The sequence below is a fragment of the Eleutherodactylus coqui genome, chromosome 1, assembly GCF_035609145.1.
Source record: "Eleutherodactylus coqui strain aEleCoq1 chromosome 1, aEleCoq1.hap1, whole genome shotgun sequence".
NCBI lineage: Eukaryota > Metazoa > Chordata > Amphibia > Anura > Eleutherodactylidae > Eleutherodactylus > Eleutherodactylus coqui.
Window position 1 is genome coordinate 246,800,733 of NC_089837.1, and position 24,665 is coordinate 246,825,397.

At 39.5% G+C, this 24,665-nt stretch overlaps 1 protein-coding gene across 1 annotated transcript in view; it reads left to right on the forward strand.

Moving 5' to 3' along the window:
• The window catches only part of LOC136632694 (amine sulfotransferase-like), a 39,368-nt gene that overhangs the window by 10,666 nt on the left and 4,037 nt on the right, over window positions 1–24,665 (forward strand). Inside the window, exons 2-6 of the mRNA XM_066607749.1 lie at window positions 11,105–11,280; window positions 18,576–18,784; window positions 21,199–21,325; window positions 23,418–23,512; window positions 24,250–24,430. Of these exons, the coding sequence (XP_066463846.1) occupies window positions 11,121–11,280; window positions 18,576–18,784; window positions 21,199–21,325; window positions 23,418–23,512; window positions 24,250–24,430 (772 nt within the window). The 5' untranslated portion in view covers window positions 11,105–11,120. The remainder of the gene's footprint in view (window positions 1–11,104; window positions 11,281–18,575; window positions 18,785–21,198; window positions 21,326–23,417; window positions 23,513–24,249; window positions 24,431–24,665) is intronic.

The window sequence follows — 24,665 nt, forward strand, 5'->3', positions numbered from 1 at the left end:
ACTAATATACTGATCACACTATGCCTACACTAAACTAATATACTGATCACACTGTACCTACACTACACTAATATACTCATCACACTATACCTACACTAATACACTGATCACACTAGCCTTACACTACACTAATATACTGATCACACTGTACCCACACTAAACTAATAGACTGATGACACTATACTTACACTACACTAATATGCTGATCACACTATACCTACACTACACCAATATACTGATCACACTATACCTACACTACACTAATAGACTGATCACACTATACCTACACTACACACATATACTGATCACACTATACCTACACTACACTAATATACTGATCACACTGTACCTACACTACACTAATATACTGATCACACTGTACCTACACTAATATACTGATCAAACTATACTTACACTACACTAATTTGCTGACCACACTATGCCTACAATACACTAATAGACTGACCACACTATGCCTACACTACACTAATAGATTGGTCACACTATACCTACACTACACTAATAGACTGATCACCCTATACCTACACTACACTAATAGACTGATGACCCTATACCTACACTACACTAATAGACTGATCACACTATACCTACACTACACTAATATACTGATCACACTGTACCTACACTACACTAATACACTGGTCACACCATACCTACCCTACACTAATATATTAATCACACTATGCCTACACTACACTAATAGACTGATCACACTATGCCTACACTACACTAATATACTGACCACACTGTACCTACACTACACTAATATACTGATCACACTATACTTACACTACACTAATAGACTGATCACACTATACCTACACTACACTAATACACTGGTCACACTATACCTACCCTACACTAATATATTAATCACACTATGCCTACACTACACTAATAGACTGATCACACTAAGGGTGCGGGCAGACGAGCGCATAAACGGCGCGTTTTTGCGACCAAACGTATATACGTGACCATCTGAGGCAATGGTTTCGAATGTATTCGTTCACATGGGCGATTTTACAGCGCGTAAAAACGGCAATTCGAAAAAAAACCGGAACATATGCGACCGAAATACGCGCCAACGCATATTCGATCGCCGAAAAGACCGTTTGCAAAGTAGGAACAAACGAAAATACGCTTTCTAGCTCTCGTCGTGATCGGTGAAAAACGAACGCTCGGGCGATTATACGTTGCGCTCGTGCGAACGTAAATACGCCTACGCTCGTCTGCCGGCACCCTAAGCCTGCACACACTAAGAGACTGATCAGGCTATACCTACACTACACTAATAGACTGATCACACTATGCCTACACTACACTAATATACTGATCACACTGTACATGCACTACACTAATATACTGATCACACTGTAGCTACACTACACTAATAGACTGATCACGCTATACCTACACTACACTAATAGACTGATCACGCTATACCTACACTACACTAATAGGCTGATCACACTATACCTACACTAATATACTGATCGCACTATACCTACACTAATATACTGATCGCACTATACCTACACTAATAGACTGATCTCACTATACCTACACTAATAGACTGATCGCACTATACCTACACTAATAGACTGATCGCACTATACCTACACTAATAGACTGATCGCACTATACCTACACTAATAGACTGATCACACTATACCTACACTAATAGACTGATCACACTATACCTACACTAATAGACTGATCACACTGTACCTACACTACACTAATAAACTAATCACACTAAGCTTACACTACAATAATAGACTGAGCACACTATGCCTACAGTACACTAATAGACTGATCACACTACACTTACACTACACTAATAGACTGGTCACAGTATACCTACACTACACTAATAGACTGAGCACCCTATACCTACACTACACTAATGGACTGATCATGCTGTACCTACACTACACTAATATACTGATCACACTGTACCTACACTACACTAATATACTGATCACACTGTACCTACACTAATATACAGATCACACTATACCTACACTACACTAATAGACTGATCACCCTATACCCACACTACACTAATAGACTGATCACCCTATACCTACACTACACTAGTAGACTGATCACCCTATACCCACACAACACTAATAGACTGATCACACTAAACCTACCCTACACTAATAGACTGATCAAGCTGTACCTACACTAATAGACTGATCACACTGTACCTACACTACACTAATATACTGATAACACTATACCTACACTACACCAATATACTGATCACACTACACCTACACTAATATACTGATCACACTGTACCTACACTTCACTGATATACTGATCACACTATACCTACCATAATATACTGATCACACTATACCTACACTAATATACTGATCACAGTATACCTACACTCCACTAATATACTGATCACACTATACCTACACTAATATACTGATCACACTATACCTACACTAATACACTGATCAAACTATACCTACCCTACACTAATAGACTGATCAAGCTGTACCTACACTACACTAATAAACTGATCACACTGTACCTACACTACACTAATATACTGATCACACTATACCTACACTACACCAATATACTGATCACACTGTACCTACACTCCACTAATATACTGATCACACTGTACCTACACTCCACTAATATACTGATCACACTATACCTACACTAATATACTGATCACACTATACCTACACTAATATACTGATCACACTATACCTACACTAATATACTGATCACACTATACCTACACTAATATACTGATCACACTATACCTACACTAATATACTGATCACACTATACCTACACTAATACACTGATCACACTATACCTACACTACACTAATAGACTGATCGCACTATACCTACCCTAATATACTGATCGCACTATACCAACACTAATATACTGATCGCACTGTACCTACACTATTATACTGATCACACTACACCTACACTACACTAATATACTGATCACACTGTACCTACACTCCACTAATATACTGATCACACTATACCTACACCAATATACTGATCACACTATACCTACACTAATACACTGATCACACTATACCTACACTCCACTAATATACTGATCACACTATACCTACACTAATATACTGATCGCACTATACCTACACTAATACACTGATCACACTATACCTACACTCCACTAATATACTGATCACACTATACCTACACTAACAAGCTGATCACACTATACCTACACTAATATACTGATCGCACTATACCTACACTAATATACTGATCGCACTATACCTACACTAATAGACTGATCGCACTATACCTACACTAATAGACTGATCGCACTATACCTACACTAATAGACTGATCGCACTATACCTACACTAATAGACTGATCACACTGTACCTACACTACACTAATAGACTGATCACACTATACTTACACTACACTAATAGAATGGTCACAGTGTACCTGCACTACAGTAATAGACTGATCACGCTGTACCTACACTACACTAATATACTGATCACACTGTACCTACACGACACTAATATACTGATCACACTGTACCTACACTAATATACTGATCACACTATACCTACACTACACTAATAGACTGATCACCCTATACCCACACTACACTAATAGACTGATCACACTATACCTACACTACACTAAAATACTGATCAAGCTGTACTTACACTACACTAATAGACTGATCAGTGATCGAACTATACCTACACTACACCAATATACTGATCACAATATACCTACACTACACTAATATACTGATCACACTATACCTACACTACACTGATATACTGATCACACTATACCTACACTAATATACTGATCACACTATACCTACACACATATACTGATCACACTATACCTACGCTACACTAATAGACTGATCACCCTATACCCACACTACACTAATAAACTGATCACCTTATACCCACATTACACTAATAGACTGCTAACACTATACCTACCCTACACTAATAGACTGATCAAGCTGTACCTACACTACACTAATAGACTGATCACACTGTACCTACACTACACCAATATACTGATCACACTATAACTACACTACACCAATATACTGATCACACTACACCTACACTACACTAATATACTGATCACACTGTACCTACACTCCACTTATATACTGATCACACTATACCTACATTAATATACTGATCACACTATACCTACATTAATCACACTATACCTACACTACACTAATAGACTGATCACACTATACCTACATTAATATACTGATCACCCTATACCTACACTAATACACTAATCACACTATACCTACACTACACTAATAGACTGATCACACTATACCTACACTAATATACTGATCGCACTATACCTACACTAATACACTGATCACACTATACCTACACTCCACTAATATACTGATCACACTATACCTACACTAACAAGCTGATCACACTATACCTACACTAATATACTGATCGCACTATACCTACACTAATATACTGATCGCACTATACCTACACTAATAGACTGATCGCACTATACCTACACTAATAGACTGATCGCACTATACCTACACTAATAGACTGATCGCACTATACCTACACTAATAGACTGATCACACTGTACCTACACTACACTAATAGACTGATCACACTATACTTACACTACACTAATAGAATGGTCACAGTGTACCTGCACTACAGTAATAGACTGATCACGCTGTACCTACACTACACTAATATACTGATCACACTGTACCTACACGACACTAATATACTGATCACACTGTACCTACACTAATATACTGATCACACTATACCTACACTACACTAATAGACTGATCACCCTATACCCACACTACACTAATAGACTGATCACACTATACCTACACTACACTAAAATACTGATCAAGCTGTACTTACACTACACTAATAGACTGATCAGTGATCGAACTATACCTACACTACACCAATATACTGATCACAATATACCTACACTACACTAATATACTGATCACACTATACCTACACTACACTGATATACTGATCACACTATACCTACACTAATATACTGATCACACTATACCTACACACATATACTGATCACACTATACCTACGCTACACTAATAGACTGATCACCCTATACCCACACTACACTAATAAACTGATCACCTTATACCCACATTACACTAATAGACTGCTAACACTATACCTACCCTACACTAATAGACTGATCAAGCTGTACCTACACTACACTAATAGACTGATCACACTGTACCTACACTACACCAATATACTGATCACACTATAACTACACTACACCAATATACTGATCACACTACACCTACACTACACTAATATACTGATCACACTGTACCTACACTCCACTTATATACTGATCACACTATACCTACATTAATATACTGATCACACTATACCTACATTAATCACACTATACCTACACTACACTAATAGACTGATCACACTATACCTACATTAATATACTGATCACCCTATACCTACACTAATACACTAATCACACTATACCTACACTACACTAATAGACTGATCACACTATACCTACACTAATATACTGATCGCACTGTACCTACACTAATATACTGATCGCACTACACCTACACTACACTAATATACTGATCACACTATACCTACACTAATATACTGATCACACTATACCTACACTAATACACTGATCACACTTTATCTACACTCCACTAATGTACTGACCACACCATACCTACACTAATATACTGATCGCACTATACCTACATTAATAGACTGATCGCACTATACCTACACTAATAGACTGATCGCACTATACCTACACTAATAGACTGATCACACTGTACCTACACTACACTAATAGACTGATCACACTATACTTACACTACACTAATAGACTGGTCACAGTATACCTACACTACAGTAATAGACTGAGCACCCTATATCTACACTACACTAATAGACTGATCACACTATGCCTACACTATACTAATAGACTGACCACACTATGCCTAAACTACACTAATAGACTGATCACACTGTACCTACACTAATATACTGATGACACTATACCTACACTAATATACTGATCACACTATACCTACACTACACTAATAGACTGATCACACTATGCCTACACTACACTAATAGACTCATCAAACTGTACCTACACTACACTAATATACTGATCACACTATACATACACTACACTTATAGACTGGTCACACTATACCTACACTACACTAATAGACTGTTCACACAATACCTACACTACACTAATAGCCTGATCAAACTATACCTACCCTACACTAATAGACTGATCAAGCTGTACCTACACTACACTAATAAACTGATCACACTGTACCTACACTACACTAATATACTGATCACACTGTACCTACACTCCACTAATATACTGATCACACTGTACCTACACTCCACTAATATACTGATCACACTATACCTACACTAATATACTGATCACACTATACCTACACTAATATACTGATCACACTATACCTACACTAATATACTGATCACACTATACCTACACTAATATACTGATCACACTATACCTACACTAATATACTGATCACACTATACCTACACTAATACACTGATCACACTATACCTACACTACACTAATAGACTGATCGCACTATACCTACCCTAATATACTGATCGCACTATACCAACACTAATATACTGATCGCACTGTACCTACACTATTATACTGATCACACTACACCTACACTACACTAATATACTGATCACACTGTACCTACACTCCACTAATATACTGATCACACTATACCTACACCAATATACTGATCACACTATACCTACACTAATACACTGATCACACTATACCTACACTCCACTAATATACTGATCACACTATACCTACACTAATATACTGATCACACTATACCTACACTAATATACTGATCGCACTATACCTACACTAATACACTGATCACACTATACCTACACTCCACTAATATACTGATCACACTATACCTACACTAACAAGCTGATCACACTATACCTACACTAATATACTGATCGCACTATACCTACACTAATATACTGATCGCACTATACCTACACTAATAGACTGATCGCACTATACCTACACTAATAGACTGATCGCACTATACCTACACTAATAGACTGATCGCACTATACCTACACTAATAGACTGATCACACTGTACCTACACTACACTAATAGACTGATCACACTATACTTACACTACACTAATAGAATGGTCACAGTGTACCTGCACTACAGTAATAGACTGATCACGCTGTACCTACACTACACTAATATACTGATCACACTGTACCTACACTAATATACTGATCACACTATACCTACACTACACTAATAGACTGATCACCCTATACCCACACTACACTAATAGACTGATCACACTATACCTACACTACACTAAAATACTGATCAAGCTGTACTTACACTACACTAATAGACTGATCAGTGATCGAACTATACCTACACTACACCAATATACTGATCACAATATACCTACACTACACTAATATACTGATCACACTATACCTACACTACACTGATATACTGATCACACTATACCTACACTAATATACTGATCACACTATACCTACACACATATACTGATCACACTATACCTACGCTACACTAATAGACTGATCACCCTATACCCACACTACACTAATAAACTGATCACCTTATACCCACATTACACTAATAGACTGCTAACACTATACCTACCCTACACTAATAGACTGATCAAGCTGTACCTACACTACACTAATAGACTGATCACACTGTACCTACACTACACCAATATACTGATCACACTATAACTACACTACACCAATATACTGATCACACTACACCTACACTACACTAATATACTGATCACACTGTACGTACACTCCACTTATATACTGATCACACTATACCTACATTAATATACTGATCACACTATACCTACATTAATCACACTATACCTACACTACACTAATAGACTGATCACACTATACCTACATTAATATACTGATCACCCTATACCTACACTAATACACTAATCACACTATACCTACACTACACTAATAGACTGATCACACTATACCTACACTAATATACTGATCGCACTGTACCTACACTAATATACTGATCGCACTACACCTACACTACACTAATATACTGATCACACTATACCTACACTAATATACTGATCACACTATACCTACACTAATACACTGATCACACTTTATCTACACTCCACTAATATACTGACCACACCATACCTACACTAATATACTGATCGCACTATACCTACATTAATAGACTGATCGCACTATACCTACACTAATAGACTGATCGCACTATACCTACACTAATAGACTGATCACACTGTACCTACACTACACTAATAGACTGATCACACTATACTTACACTACACTAATAGACTGGTCACAGTATACCTACACTACAGTAATAGACTGAGCACCCTATATCTACACTACACTAATAGACTGATCACACTATGCCTACACTATACTAATAGACTGACCACACTATGCCTAAACTACACTAATAGACTGATCACACTGTACCTACACTAATATACTGATGACACTATACCTACACTAATATACTGATCACACTATACCTACACTACACTAATAGACTGATCACACTATGCCTACACTACACTAATAGACTCATCAAACTGTACCTACACTACACTAATATACTGATCACACTATACATACACTACACTTATAGACTGGTCACACTATACCTACACTACACTAATAGACTGTTCACACAATACCTACACTACACTAATAGCCTGATCACGCTGTACCTACACTACACTAATATACTGATCACACTATACCTACACTAATATACTGATCACACTATACCTACACTACACTAATAGACTGATCACACTATACCTACACTACACTAATATACTGATCACGCTGTACCTACACTACACTAATATACTGATCACACTGTACCTACACTAATATACTGATCACACTGTACCTACACTAATATACTGATGACACTATACCTACACTAATATACTGATGACACTATACCTACACTAATATACTGATGACACTATACCTACACTAATATACTGATCACACTATACCTACACTACACTAATAGACTGATCACACTATACCTACACTACACTAATAGACTGATCACACTATACCTACACTACACTAATAGACTGATCACACTATACCTACACTACACTAATAGACTGATCACACTATACCTACACTACACTAATAGACTGATCACGCTGTACCTACGCTACACTAATATACTGATCACACTGTACCTACACTAATATACTGATCACACTATACCTACACTACACTAATAGACTGATCACACTATACCTACACTACACTAATAGACTGATCACGCTGTACCTACGCTACACTAATATACTGATCACACTGTACCTACACTAATATACTGATCACACTATACCTACACTACACTAATAGACTGATCACGCTGTACCTACACTACACTAATATACTGATCACACTATACCTACACTAATATACTGATCACACTATACCTACACTACACTAATAGCCTGATCACGCTGTACCTACACTACACTAATATACTGATCACACTGTACCTACACTAATATACTGATCACACTGTACCTACACTAATATACTGATGACACTATACCTACACTAATATACTGATCACACTATACCTACACTAATATACTGATCACACTATACCTACACTACACTAATATACTGATCACACTATACCTACACTACACTAATAGACTGATCACGCTGTACCTACGCTACACTAATATACTGATCACACTGTACCTACACTAATATACTGATCACACTATACCTATACTACACTAATAGGCTGATCACCCTATACCCACACTACACTAATAGACTGTGCACACTATACCTACACTACACTAATATACTGATCACACTGTACCTACACTACACTAATACACTGATCACACTATACTTACACTACACTAATATGCTGATCACATTTTTGGATGGTTTTCAGGGAAGGGCTTATATGTTTAAGCCCTTCCCGAAAATTCATCCTGCGCTCGCTGGCAGCCCATTGCTTTCAATGGAGCCGGCTGTTACAGCTGTGGCAGAGGAGAACGGTCTTTATAGTATATGTTCTCAATGGGGTCGGCGCTGCTGCCGCCGGCCCCTTTGAGTGCCTATATAGAACACAAGGAATCGCAGAACGCAGATAGGCGCGATCTGCGATTCGTCGTGTCCTATAATTTATCGCATATCCGCATAAAAAGCGGACATGTGACCGATCCCATTGCGAAGCAATGGTTCTATATATGCGCAGATCGCATGCGCTAATCGCGCAAAAAAACGCTTGTCTGACCGAGGCCTCAGGCCCATTCGCGTTCCGTGTACTGAGTATCCATATTTGCCCAGTCTTCACCTCGGTGACAGCTGTCTATTCTGCCAGGTGGTTCCACTTGGCGGGATGACACAGTGGATCCACAAACTCTACAGGACAGTACACCAAGCCATGGATCCTAAGTCTATAGCATTACAAATGGTGTTATAGGTTGGTGTTGCTATCCATCATAACAGATGAAAGGCCCTATTACAGATTTTGCATTGGGACCCAGTGGCTTCAAGTTTGTTTGTTTGCGTTTACCTCTGTTTGTTTCAAAGTTCATTTCTGTTCTAGAGTTTTTATTAATAATTGACAGATCTGCCTTTAATTCATCTGCAAATTCAGATGGTAAGGGACAACATACCATCAAACTGTTCCAAATGTTGTCAGTTTAAAGGTTAAAGCCGTCACAAATAGGCATTATCTAACCTTCTGTACTCAATAAACTATCACTGCTTCTTCTGAAAGGAGAAACCAGATAATTCTTAAAGGTAATTCAAATATTTATTACTTTTTGTTGTTATGAGATTTACTAAAATATGTATATAAATTATACATTTTTAGTTTTGAGAAAGTAACAATGGACCGTGATGCACTTGAAGAAGCCTTCAATGCTTTGTCCTTTAAACATAAAGGCATATACTTTGAGACCCGTCATACATCTCCTGAAGAGGTAGAAGCTGTTGAAGATATGAAAATTAGGGACAGCGATGTGTTTCTTGTTACTTATCGAAAATCAGGTAAGATCATAGGTATAAAGTTGTATCAAATGGTAGAAGCTCACATATAATATTACTAGATGATATATCCGGCTTCGCCCGAGTTAATTTGGTACAGGTGTTTACCTGTTGTTTGGATGGAAAATTTTATGATGTCGTGGTTACATAAGAGGAACCGAGGAATAAAATATGTATATACATAGAGCAGTGTTAATTTCTCCTCAGAAACATTGCATGTACCAATGTTCCTCTGCAGAATGTGCCACCCCTCCTATTCTCCTCACTTTTTTACTTTTAAAAGTAACGCCTCTCTTTACCCAAATTAACCCCAGACCGGAGGTTGCAGCCCCTTGTTAGCCTTAAAGGCATGCTCCATCCCTGCAGTTAATGGCCACTTCCTTATGTACTTTACAGCCTTTCAGTATATGCACACAAAGGTCAATTAGATTCCCCTCAGTATATACACACAGGGATCAGTTATATTCCCCTCAGTATATACACACACCGAGGTCGGTTAGAATCCCTTTAGTATATACACACAGAGATCAGTTATATTCTCCTCTGTCTCCTACTTAGTATACAAATCATTTCATTAGGCTTTATGGTTTCTGACAAAAGAACTCTCTCATGTATCACAGATTTTCAGTTTTTCACGCTTAGAATTGAATAATCAAGTTGTGATCCCTTTATGCTTCCTATTCCTAAAGAATGGTCACACCAACTTTCAAGTTTGTACGACACGAGGAAGTTAGAGAATTAGTAAGATGAAGGGTCACTTACTTTTGCTCCTAGAATTGAATATTCAAGTTGCGACCCCTTTCTTTAAATCCTAAGTAGGAAATATAATGGTCGTGACAAATTTCACATTTGTAAAAACACCAGGAAGTTAAATAACATAGAGGGGTTGTTTACTATTGCACTTAGAATTGAATAACCAAGTTGTGACCCCTTAACTTTTCCTATTTACGACAAAACGAATGCTTGTGGCAAATTTCAGATTTGTGCGGTACAGATGTGTTATTATTTACATTACATAAGGGGTCACTTACTTTTGCACTTCATATTGAATAATCAAGTTGAACTTCCTTTACTTTTTCTATTTAGGATCTAAACTGGTTGTGTCAAATTTCAAGTTTGTACGACACCGTGAAATTACAAAACATAGGGGGCACTTACTTTTGCACTTAGCATTGAATAATTGAGTTATGACCCCTTGACTCTTCCTATTTAGGACCTAAAGAATCGTCATGCCAAATTTTATGTTTGTATGACACCGGGAATTTATAGAATTAGATTAGGTACATTACATAGGGTGCACTTACTTTTGCACTTAGCATTAAATAATCAAGTTGTGACCCCTTTACTTTTTCTATTTAGGGCCTAAACAATGGTTGTGCCAAATCTCATGCTTGTACGACACCGGGAAGTTAGAGAATTAGTGGCCAGTCAGTCAGTCAGTGAGGGCTTTTGCCTTTATATACTGTATATACTCGAGTATGAGCCGAGTCTTTCAGCACTTTTCTTGCTGAAAAAGACCCCCTTGGCTTATACTCGAGTGAGGTAAAAAACAAACCCGCATTACTCACCTCCCAGCCGACGTCAGTGTCCCCGGTGCGATGGTCTCCCCAGCGGTGCGGCAAGCTGCTTGAGAATTATCCCTGCTGTCATCTCCCTGCTCGGCTTTGAATTCCACCGCTGTTAGCGCTGTGTAAGTAAATGCTGCAATTGGATCCGGCACCAGCCAATCACAGCCAGCGCTCGATCATTCACAGCCATTCAGTAAATGACATCACTAACTGGCTGTGATTAGTTTATTGAGCGCCGGCTGTAATTGGCTGGCGCTCGATCCAATCAAAGCGCTTACTTGCAAAGCGCTGACAACGGGGGAATTTAAAGCCGAGCGTGGAGAATTCTCAAGCAGATTGCCGCACCGCTGGGGAGACCATCACTCCATGGACACAGACGCCGGCTGAGAGGTGAGTATTGCAGGTTTTTTTAAGACTAGTATATACTCGAGTATAGCTAGGCTTAAACTCAAGTGAATAAGTTTTACCAGTTTTTTGTGGTAAAACTTATTGACTCGGCTTATACTTGTGTTGGCTAATACTCTAATTCGCTGAGCTACATTACATAAGGGTGCCAACACTTTTGCACTTGGCAATGAATAATCAAGTTGGGACCCCTTTACTTTTCCTATTTAGACCCTAAAGATTGATTGTGCCAAATTTCATGTTTCTACGACATCGAGAAGTTACACTACATAAGGGGGGCAATACTTTTGCACTTAGCATTGAATAATCAAGCTGTGGCCAGTTTACTTTTCCTATTTAGGACCTAAAGAATGCTCCTGCCAAATTTCATGTTTGTAAGACATCGGGAAGTTAGAGAATTAGATTAGGTAAATTACATACGGGTGCCAATACATTTGCACTTAGCATAGAGTTTCTGAGTTGGGACCCCTTTACTTTTCCTATTTAGGACCTTAAGAATGCTCCTACCAAATTTCAAGCTTGTACAATACCAAGAAGTTAGAGAATTAGTAGCTTTTGTCTTTATATATGTAGCTATATAGATAGATATTCATAGTCGAAAATAGTATTAGCACATTTGTTGTGGATCTTCTGCAGTGGAGAATCTGTACCAAAATCCACACCACTAGTGCAGAAACTTTCACAGCTCCTATGCAGACTTGACTCCTTCAGCTAAAACAATGAAATCTACTTCATATGTGCATCAAATGGTGTGGATTTCAATGTGGATATGCACTAAAATCTGAGTCAGTGAATCAGTCAGTGAGGGCTTTCACCTTTATATATAAATCATATATACTAGCTGATATACCTGGCCTCGCCCAAGTTAATTTGATAAAGGTGTGTTTATGTGTTGTTTGCACGGAAAATTTTATGAAGTCAAGGTTACTTTAGAGTAACCGAGGAATAAAAAATACAGATAGAGGAGTGTAAGATTCTCCTCAGGCTGCATGTACTGATGTCCCTCTGCAGAAAGTGCCACTCCCCCCTCCGCCTCCCCACTCTCCTCATTTTGGACCTAAAGAATGATCATGCCAATTTTCACACTTGTACGGCACCGAGAATTTACATTACATAGGGGTACAATTGCAATTAGCATTGAATAATCGAGTTGTGACCCCATTGCTTTTCCTATTTAGGACCTAAAGAAGTATCATCTCAAATTTTGCTTGTACAACATCGGGAAGTTAGAGAATTAGATTTGGTACATTACACAGGGGTGCTAATACTTTTGCACTTAGCATTAAATTTTTCGAGTTGTGACCCCTTTACTTTTACTTTTTAGGACCTAAAGAATGATCATCCAAAATTTCATGTTAGTACGACACCGGGCAGTTAGAGAATTAGGGGTGAGTCAGTCAGTTAGCGAGGGCTTTCGTCGATGGATATAGTAGAAAATAATATTAGCACATTTGGTGTGGATCTTCTCCAGTGGAGAGTCTGCAGCTCCTCTGCAGACTTGACTCCTTCAGCTGAAACAATGAAATCGACTTCAGATCTGCACAAAATGTTGTGGATTTTACTGTGGATATGCCCCAAAATCTGCAACTTGTGAACACGCCCTTAGGGTGCCCACCCACTAGCGTTTTTTTACTGCGAAATTCGTAGCGTTTTTTTTTTCTGCAGGGGTCTTTGGGCTATGGGACATGCAAAGCTAAAATCGCGATCGCACAAAATCGCGATATCGCGGTAAATCGCGATTTTGTGCGATCGCGATTTTTACATTACAAGTCCCATAGACCCCCTGCAGAAAAAAAAAACCTGCGAATTTCGCAGTGAAAAAAAACGCCAGTGGGTGGGGGCGCCCTTAGAAGAAATTTCTATTATTTATTTTTTTCTCTGCAGGGGTCTATGGGACTTGTAATGTTAAAATCGCGATCGCGCAAAATCGCAATTTACCGCGAAATCGCGATTTTGCGCGATCGCGATTTTAACATTACAGGTCCCATAGACCCCTGCAGAGAAAAAAATGCTGCGAATTTCGCAGGGAAAAAAAACGCCAGTGGGTGGGCGCCCTTAGAAGACATTTCTATTATTTAAAATTTTACATTTCAATGTTTATTCATTTTTAAAAACTTGAGCAAATGTTTAAGTTTTCCTATCAGATTTGGAAATGGAATTCAAAACCACATGTTAAATCCTCAGGTATTAAGCCCCTAAAATGACTTTTGGTCCTGGACAAATAAAAATGGCCGCATTGCTTTTCTGACATGTGAGCAGCGCTGGCAGTCAGAGCAGCATGTAGTGTCCTAAACCAGTGTTTCCCAACTCCAGTTCTCTCATCCTCCAACAGGTCATGTTTTCAGGATTCTGTCAGTATTGCACAGGTGATGTAATTATCGTCGGTGCCTCAGACATTGCCACAGGTGTTCTTACTATAGGATGTCCCGAAAACATGACCTGTCGGGGGGCACTGAGGACTGGAGTTAAGAAAGACTGTCCTAAACTACTGATGCATACTGATGCACAGTGTTGATCAGGTAGTCAGAGAAGCGGTGTGGCCATCTTTGCTTGTGCAGAACTGGATGGTTGCTTTAATAGGTTTGTCCCACTTCTGTCTGTTTTGCTGCAGCAAGCAGACAGCTCTGTATATTGCAGAGTGGCCTGGGTTGGTACTGCAGGCTGAGTCCTATTAAACTGACATTTTTTGCACAATGAAATGCATTCTTCAATGGCACCATTCTGTGGACCATATAACCTATTTCCTAAATTTTAATAACTCTTTATTGTGGGGAACTGAAAAACAGTAATTTTGCCTTTTTAAATTTTTTTTAACATATTAAATTTTGCACTGATCACCGTATGGCATAAGTAACATCTCACCTCTCTTCTGTGGATCTGTATGATTGCTGCAATACCAAATGTATATAGTTTTCTACTTTTGCACAATAAAAGTATTTTTCAGAGAAAGCCCTTGTGTTGGAATCCTCTCTCCCTCTGTATTAGGGCTCACACCCACTTGCGTTTTTTTTTAATGCTGCGATATCACTGCGTTTTTTTAACCCCTTAATGACATGGCCTATTTTGGCGTTGAGGACCAAGCAATTTTTTTGGTATTTCTCCATCTCCATTTTTCAAAAGCCATAACTTTTTTATTTTTCCGTGGACGCGGCCGTATAAGGGCTTGTTTTTTGCGTGGCGTGCTGTAGTTTTTAATCGGTGCCACTTTTGGGTATATAGACAATATCGTAAAATTTTTTTTTTTTTTTTTTATGATAGGGAGAGAAAACGCATCAATTCTGCCATAGATTTCTTTTTCTTTTTTTTATAGCGTTAATCATGCAGCATAAATGACACACTAAATTTTTTCTGCGGGTCGGTACGGTAACAACGATACCAAAATAGTTATATTTTTTTTAGGTTTTTACACTTTTTTGCAATAAATTTTTTTTCCTCTATAGCTGCATTCAAAGTCCTGTAACTTTTTTATTTTTCTATGTACGGAGCTCTATGAGGGCTTATTTTTTGCGAGACGAGCTGTAGTTTTTATTGGTACCATTTTGGGGAATGTACGGCTTTTTTGATTACTTTTATTGCATTTTTTGGGAGGCAAAATGCTAAAAATTAGCATTTTGCCTCTTTTTTTTAGCGTTGTTTTTTACGCTTTTTATCGTACAAAATAAAATGTGTGTTCAACTTTTTGTACACGTCGTTACGGACGCGTCAATACCAAATATGTGGGGTTTTAATTGTTTTCCCCCTTTTTTATGCTAATATTAGAAAAAGCATAAAAAAGGGTTTTTTTTTTTACATTTTTTTAAACATTTTTCTTTTTTTACACTTTTCTTTTCTTTTTTTTTATACTATTTGAGTCCCTCTGAGGGACTTACAACACTGTGCCTATGATCGCTGTCATAAGGCATGGCAGAGCTACTGCTCTGCCACGCCTTATCGCTTATACAGCGATTATAGGCACAGGCAATACAGGACGCCAGTGTCTGGCGTCCTGTTGCCATGGCGACAGGCCGGGCTCTCGCGATGACATGTCGCCATGTCTGCGAACAGTTCACAACAAAGATACAGCGGAGGAAAATAACATCCTTGGTAAAGTGGGCCTATCATAAGTATTTGGGAATAAAGCTTGGTGACCAAGATAAGATAAGAAGTGGGACCGCACAACATCTGTGCGTCATGTAACGCTCATCTCACACAGTGGCCGAAAGGCAAGAGTAGGATGCCATTCGCCATTCTGATGGTATGGCAAGAATACAGAGACCACCATACTGACTGTGGTTTCTGCAGGACACATACCAAAGATTTCTCCAGTAAACAGAAAGATAAAATTCTGTCACTATAGAGGCCACTGTTACTACTGGGGCCACTATGGGGGTCACTTACTACTAGGCCCACTGTGGGAGTCACTATTTCTTCGGGGCTACTGTGGGGGTCACTATTGGGGCTCAGTCCCATGGATGTAAGCAAGAGATGAGCGAGTATACCCGCTAAGGCACATTACTCGAGCGAGTAGTGCCTTAGCCGAGTATCTCCCCGCTCGTCTCTAAAGATTCGGGGGCCAGCGCCGGTGACAGGTGAGTTGCGGCGGGGAGCAGGGGGGGGGGAAGAGATCTCCCCTCCATTCCTCCCCGCCTCCCCCCCCCCCCCCCCCCCCCCCGCCGGCCCCCGAAACCATAGAGATAAGCGGGGAGATATTCGGCTAAGGCACTACTTGCTTGAGTAATGTGCCTTAGCGAGTATGCTCGCTCATCTCTAATGTAAGTACATTTCAGTCATGCAAATGTGAAATGTATTTACATGACCAAAAATCGCTTATGCCCGAGTTTTTCACCTACTCTGTTATGCTTTTAAGTGCACTATTACACCGCGTATTTGCGCATGCAAAAAAGAACGTAGACCATTGAAATGGTGTGCAAATAAGCAGGTTTCCTGCGTATCTCTATCCACCCATTCCCGTACATAGTGCAAAAAATACGCTCATGTGAATGAACCCATTGAAGTCTATTCACTGCGTAGTACGAACACAAGACATCTCAGTCATTGTAGACCGTTACAAAGGGAAGTGCAATCTGAATATCATGGGCTCCTTGTGCTGGTTCTTACAGAGGGAAAGTAATGTTTCTTACAGGAGGAAGTCAAAATCCAAACTGTTATCATCTTAAATAAAGGAAATGGTTTGTAACTTGAAAGTGAGACATGCTGCTATTATTCAATGTTACCAGTGGAATCAGCAGGTTTTAATTTTACAGAAACATATCAATTACTTTATGTTCTGAACATTTTTTTTAAATTTGTTGCACAGTGTAATAAGACCTATAACCTATTTTTCAGGCACAGCTTGGACACAACAAATTCTAAGCCTAATATTTAATGAAGGACATCGAAACGAAACAGAACATGTTGACACTAGGCTAAGAATGCCATGGATAGAATATGGCATTCACAAATTTGACTTTAAAAGTCGTCCATCTCCTCGTCTCTTCACATCTCACCTGCCTTATTATCTAATGCCAAGTGATGTGAGGTTTAGGATGGGAAAGGTAAATCACATAAGTATTATTTTACAACAGTTTTTTCAAAAGGGTAACTATTCTTTATAGAAAATGGGTCCGCACAATGTAGAGTTAGCAGGCCTCAGCCCCACCCCCTTATGCATCCATTCAGGGGTGTAGCTAAAGTCTCTTGGGCCTAGATGCAAAAGTTCAGCTAGGCCCCCCACTCCCCCCCCCCCCCCCAGCTACTCTCCCCATAGTCCACCCCAGTATGTATGGGGGGTGGTTTGTCATTACCTTTCCCAGTCATCTGGGTACTCATTTACCCCCCAGCAATCTGGGTACTCATTTTACTGACCTTGGAAGAATGGAAGGCTAAGTCAACCTTCAATTGGCTACCTGAACAACACAGGATTGAACCCCCAACCTTCTGGTCATGAGCGAGAGCTTAGGGCTGTATTTCTGCTTGCGTAATACTCTGCACCACACAAGGCTCTGTATGTATGCATTTATGTACATAGCTAGTGTGTATGCTGATGTGCATGTATCTGTGCACATGTGCACCCATGTGTGGAGTATGGATGTATATGTCTTGATTATGCGCATGTATGCATAATTACTGTATATGTAGTGATTGTGGTGGCATGTCTGCCTACATATATTAACTAAATGTGTGTGCCTGCATACGAGTGTTTTTTGGCTGCTGTATGCCTATATTCTTTGGGCATTGTATGATAATTTGACTTGGAATCTGTATGGAAGTATTATTTATTTTGGCAATAATTGGCAGTACTAGTTATTATGTTGGAACTATTTAATGTATATGTCACCATTTTTTGTGTGTATAGTATGGCAGCTTTCTTTAGCTGTACAGTAGGGTGACTCTTTAGGTGTATTGTATAGTGTATAGTCTAAGCATAATACATGGTGTTATTATATGTGCTTTTATATGTGGACACTGACTGTGTCATGCAAGTATGTATGTGTATTTGTGTGTACAATGTAGGAGTGCAGTGTACAGGATGCCTGGGTGTTAGACAGAGCCATTGTGCTACCTGCAGAGCAAGGAAACACCTATGGGTGTGGCAGGAACTAAGATAAAAAGATCAGTTCCTGCCACACTCAGGGGGAAAAAGCTTGCTGGTAGCCAGAGAGGCAGTGTGGAGATGCAGCAACAGGAACTTAGAGCCTGAGGTCCATTGTGGAGCAGTCTGGGACTATCACACCGAGTCTGACATAGGAGGACACCCTCTAGACACCTCGGGCAGGGTTGCTGACAACGACCCTATGGATTGTAAACCCTGAATAATGAGCATTGTGTAATATGCTGCAGATGATGGACTGCATTTACTTTGCTGTGTGCAATAAATACTGGCAGGTGCGAGTTTAAAAGCAATCCTGTCTCTGGAGCAGCACGTCCTATGTCAAGGATACCCGCTCTGTGTATCCTTGCAGCTTGTTTTATGGCAATAGGTTTTGGTACTTTAAAAACATAGCTCAATAAATTAAAAACATAAATGCACAAAAACTCACACTGCAGCATGACTGCGCTATGAATGAGTTTTTTTTTCCCATGTGTTTTAGTGTATTCTAATGTATTTTTTGCGCTGTTGAGGACCATTCACATCAGCATGGGACACACCCGCGCCGTGATATAAAATGATGTGCAGCCTAATCAGTACCGGATGTATTCAATTTCCAGCACGAAGTGCCTGGCTGTTATACAGCTGAGCACTCAGAGCGGAGGATGCAGAAGATAAGCAGGGTGTCCCCGCTTATTCTCTGCATCCAGCTGTTTTCTGCACGGAGCGCCCTGCTGTTACACAGCTGAGTGTTCCGAGCGGAGGATGCAGAAGACAAGCGGGGTGGCCCCGCTTGTCTTCTACATCCAACAGTTTTCTGCATAGAGCACCCAGCTAATATACAGCCAAGTGCTCCGAGTGGAGGATGCAGAAGACAAGCGGGGTGGCCCCGCTTGTTCTCTGCATCCAGCTGTTTTTTACTCAGAGTGCCCGGCTGTTACACAGCCCATTATTCTTTGTATACACCCAGTTTTACTTTTCTCTTCCTCTGTTGATATAATAAATCTAAGTATAAAAACGGATTCTTCATCAGATGAATTGAAATGAGTCTTACGAATTTATTCTTATAAGTAGAGATCACATGTCCAGTCCCTGCATTTAATATGTCAGTTGACTCTGCCATTGCAACCCAAGAAGAAGAGAATAAAAGGAGTATATGGAGCATGTTGTTTTGCATTATTATTAGCGATCCCTTTTAGATTTGCAGTTGGTATTGATTAAGAAATGATTTAATTAAGTATTTAAGGTTTATTAGCCAATTCACTAATATTGGTTGTGTTTATTTATCTTATTAGTGATTTATAAATGTAATAGAATGTGGTGAGACAACCTCTTAGAATCAAAATTTTAATAAATGCTTACTTTTCCTATATTTTTCAGATTATATATGTGTATCGAAACCCAAAAGATGCCATGGTGTCCTATTACCACTTCTACAAAATGATGCCAGCCTTAAAATATGAAATAAGCTTGGAAACATTCATGGAGCTCTTCACATCAGGGAGAGGTGAAATATAGCAAGCTTACTATTAGTTTTTTTTATCTGATTGTAAGCCATTTTCATTGTAGTCAATTTCCGTTTTTAAAGTAGTTCTAGGTCCCACAAATAATTGGCTATATTAACCCTTTGCAATCCAATTTTGGATTCAGGGTTTCCTATGTGTTTTTTTTTTTTTCTGCCATTATATAATGGCACCATCTGCTGGCTTGAGCCAGTACTGCAGTATGTGACATGCTAGAGAGGCCCCCGACAACAGAATGGCTAGTAATCTACAGTAAGAATGCTCTGCCGAATGTCCTCTGACATCAGAGCTATACAGCCTTCAATCAGAATGTCTTCAGACGTCAGACAGTGGATTGGAAAGGGTTAAATACAAAAGGAACAAGCATATCAAAGCTTCCTAGAAGAACTATCGAGGCTTGGTTTATACAGATGGTCCCCTACTTGCGAACAGGTTCTGTTCCAGGAACCTGTTCGCAAGTCCATTTGTTCGCAAGTCCGAACAAATGTTTGTATGGAGCGGGATTGCGGGTGGATCCCGCTCCATACAATGTCGAGTGCAGGCTGTTCTTACAGCGGACACCCGGCGGCAGCAGTTGCGACCAGCCGTGCCGCTCGTCTGAACTGTTAACACTTTCAATACCGCTGTCAGAGCGGTATTTGAAGTGTTAACAGTACCGACGAGCGGCGTGGCTCGTCGGAACTGCTGCCGTGGGGTGCCAGCTGTAAGAAACAGCCAGCACCCAACATTCAGGGGGCCCGTACAGTGTCCCGCGATGATAGGCTTGATAGGCGCTCTGCATGGGCAGCCCTAGGTCCTTTCAGAAGGCCCCAGGCTACCTAGCAACCGCACAGTGTCCCACGATCTGACCGGAAAGGCTTCTATCAGGCTTGATAGAACCTGTCCGGTGCCTGCACAGTATGATGTAATGCCATAGCATTACATCATACTGTGCAGGACAGATTGTTCGTAACTTGCGAAGTTCGTAAATCGAACGATGTTCTGATGGATTCGTCATATGATGGATGCCAACAGGACCCGCATGGAGTCTCTGATGCCATCAGAAGCAAAACTATGGGCAGCAAAATGCGATTTAAAGGGGATTTCAGTATGAAAAATCTGACTACTATTGAGAGCTTGTAGTACAAAGTAAAAATTCTCTATATAAATTAAATCTTTTTATCAGCTTCCCCATGATCACTCACTACTTACTGGCCCAAAGTGTTACTTTATCAGTAATTGTACATGCTGACAAAGTGGTAGTTTTTTTTTCTTATCACTTAAATGTCAGAAATGGCAAAAGTGAATATCACATCTGACAAGGATGTTACATAAACCACCAGGGCAAAGGGGGTACAAGGAGATGGGAAATACACCAGTGCAAATAAAGTGGAAAGGATCTATCGCTGATCTAAAAGTGATTGAATCTGCCCAAGAAGCAGAGTACCATCCTCAAAAGGGGCGGCGACCCCACAACAGGAGCCTAGAGCTTTGTTGAAATGCCTCTAGATGGAATAACTGAGGTAGAAAAGCCTCAGGAATAGGTCAAGTAGGAGAAATCCAGGAGAACAATACTAGACAGAACACACACAGAAGGAGCTGAACAGAGCAAATGGGCAAGGATACTGAAATTGACATTGAACAGATAGCTACATGAACTCTGACAGAACTTCTTGCAGTACTTATTTCACAAACTTGCAAAACCCAGATACTAAGAAATATAACCGTTGGCCTTCTGCTCTGAGGAGTCTGTTTAAATAGCCAAAGTTACTGATTGGCTGGCTGGGCTGCCAATTATAACTGCCAGTCAATCAATCAGTTAAGAGTAAGAAGCCATTAGCTCCATTGGCATCCAGCACCAAATAACAATGAGGATGTGCTAGCTTGATAAATCACATGGGCTGCGGCTGATGACGTGACAGCACCCTGGACTCATGTCCAGCCTCCAGCCTCACCATGACAGTGAACTTACACTTTGAAACTAAAACACATTAGGCCCTAAAACCATACAGTGCTCTAAAGCAAGAGTGATTCAAAAAGTTCAGAAATGTATGCATTTCTACATTCTAAATCATTACATTAAATCTTATCTTACAGTTTTTGGTGGCTCGTGGTTTGATCATGTTAGGGGCTGGTACACACATAAAGAGGATTTCAACATACTTTTTATGACATATGAGGAAATGAAAAAGGTAATTATTGGTTTATTTGATGATAACAAGCTGTGCAGTATATAAAGTGAATTTAACAACTAGGGCATCCAGTTGAATTTACATCTATACAGGGATTTTATGACCAGACACACAAAATATGTCACAGCCTGAACCAACTTTTGCAACTAAAATAAACACATCTACTAACAAATTTCTTTCATAACACAATACATTTTTCTAGTGACCCGGTGTTACATCACAGAACTGCATTCACAGTTATTTGGGTTTTACTGCCAATCATCGTGTGGCATACACAATCCTAATGCCATTCAAGGCTGAAGAACGACGACTCCACAGAGTTAGCTCTCTCCCTCTGTTAACTCAGTACATGCTGTGATCAACACTGATCCTGACATGTAAGGGGTTAGTGGTGGGAATCTATGTTCTTTCAGATTCTTGCTATTGCAGTCATAGGCAGCTTCCACTATGGATGACCCGGGTTCAGTTACTGAGTCTACATCATCCATACACCGTAAATACATTTTGTGGGAACCCTTTCCCTCCTGTGACAAACATGAAAGTTATTAATTTAAATCCCAGCAGGTAGTCGGGTAGGAAGGGAAGACCATGATGTTTGTTCTCAGAGCTGCAGCACTGCCCATCAAATGGGTAATTACAGGACCTGTTTTCTAGATGGCTCAATAGCTAATAATGCTGGCAATTTTAAAAGTCAATTCTCCATTTCCTTACTGTGATTGTTTTCATGTCGGTTTCAGGACCTTCGATCTGCTGTACTGAAAATATGCAAATTTGTGGGTATAAACCTCGATGAGAAAGCCATAGACATTGTGGTGGAAAAAGCAACTTTTAAGAACATGAAACACGATCCTCTTTCCAATTATACTTTTATTCCAAATGACATTTTGGACAAAAGTAAAGGAGAATTTCTCCGTAAAGGTAAAGTAAAATTAAAGGGATTGTTTGAGAATTAAAAAAAGAGAACGATAAAATGTAATTAAAAAAAAAACAGCACTTAAGTTCCAGCCAATCTAGGACTTCAGGCCCTTTTACACGGAACGATTATCATTCAAAAAATATTTTACACAAGCGAAAATGAACGATGATTGTACTGTGTAAACATAGCCAACGATCAAACGATGAACAGTGCTTCTTTCGCTTATCGTTCATTTCA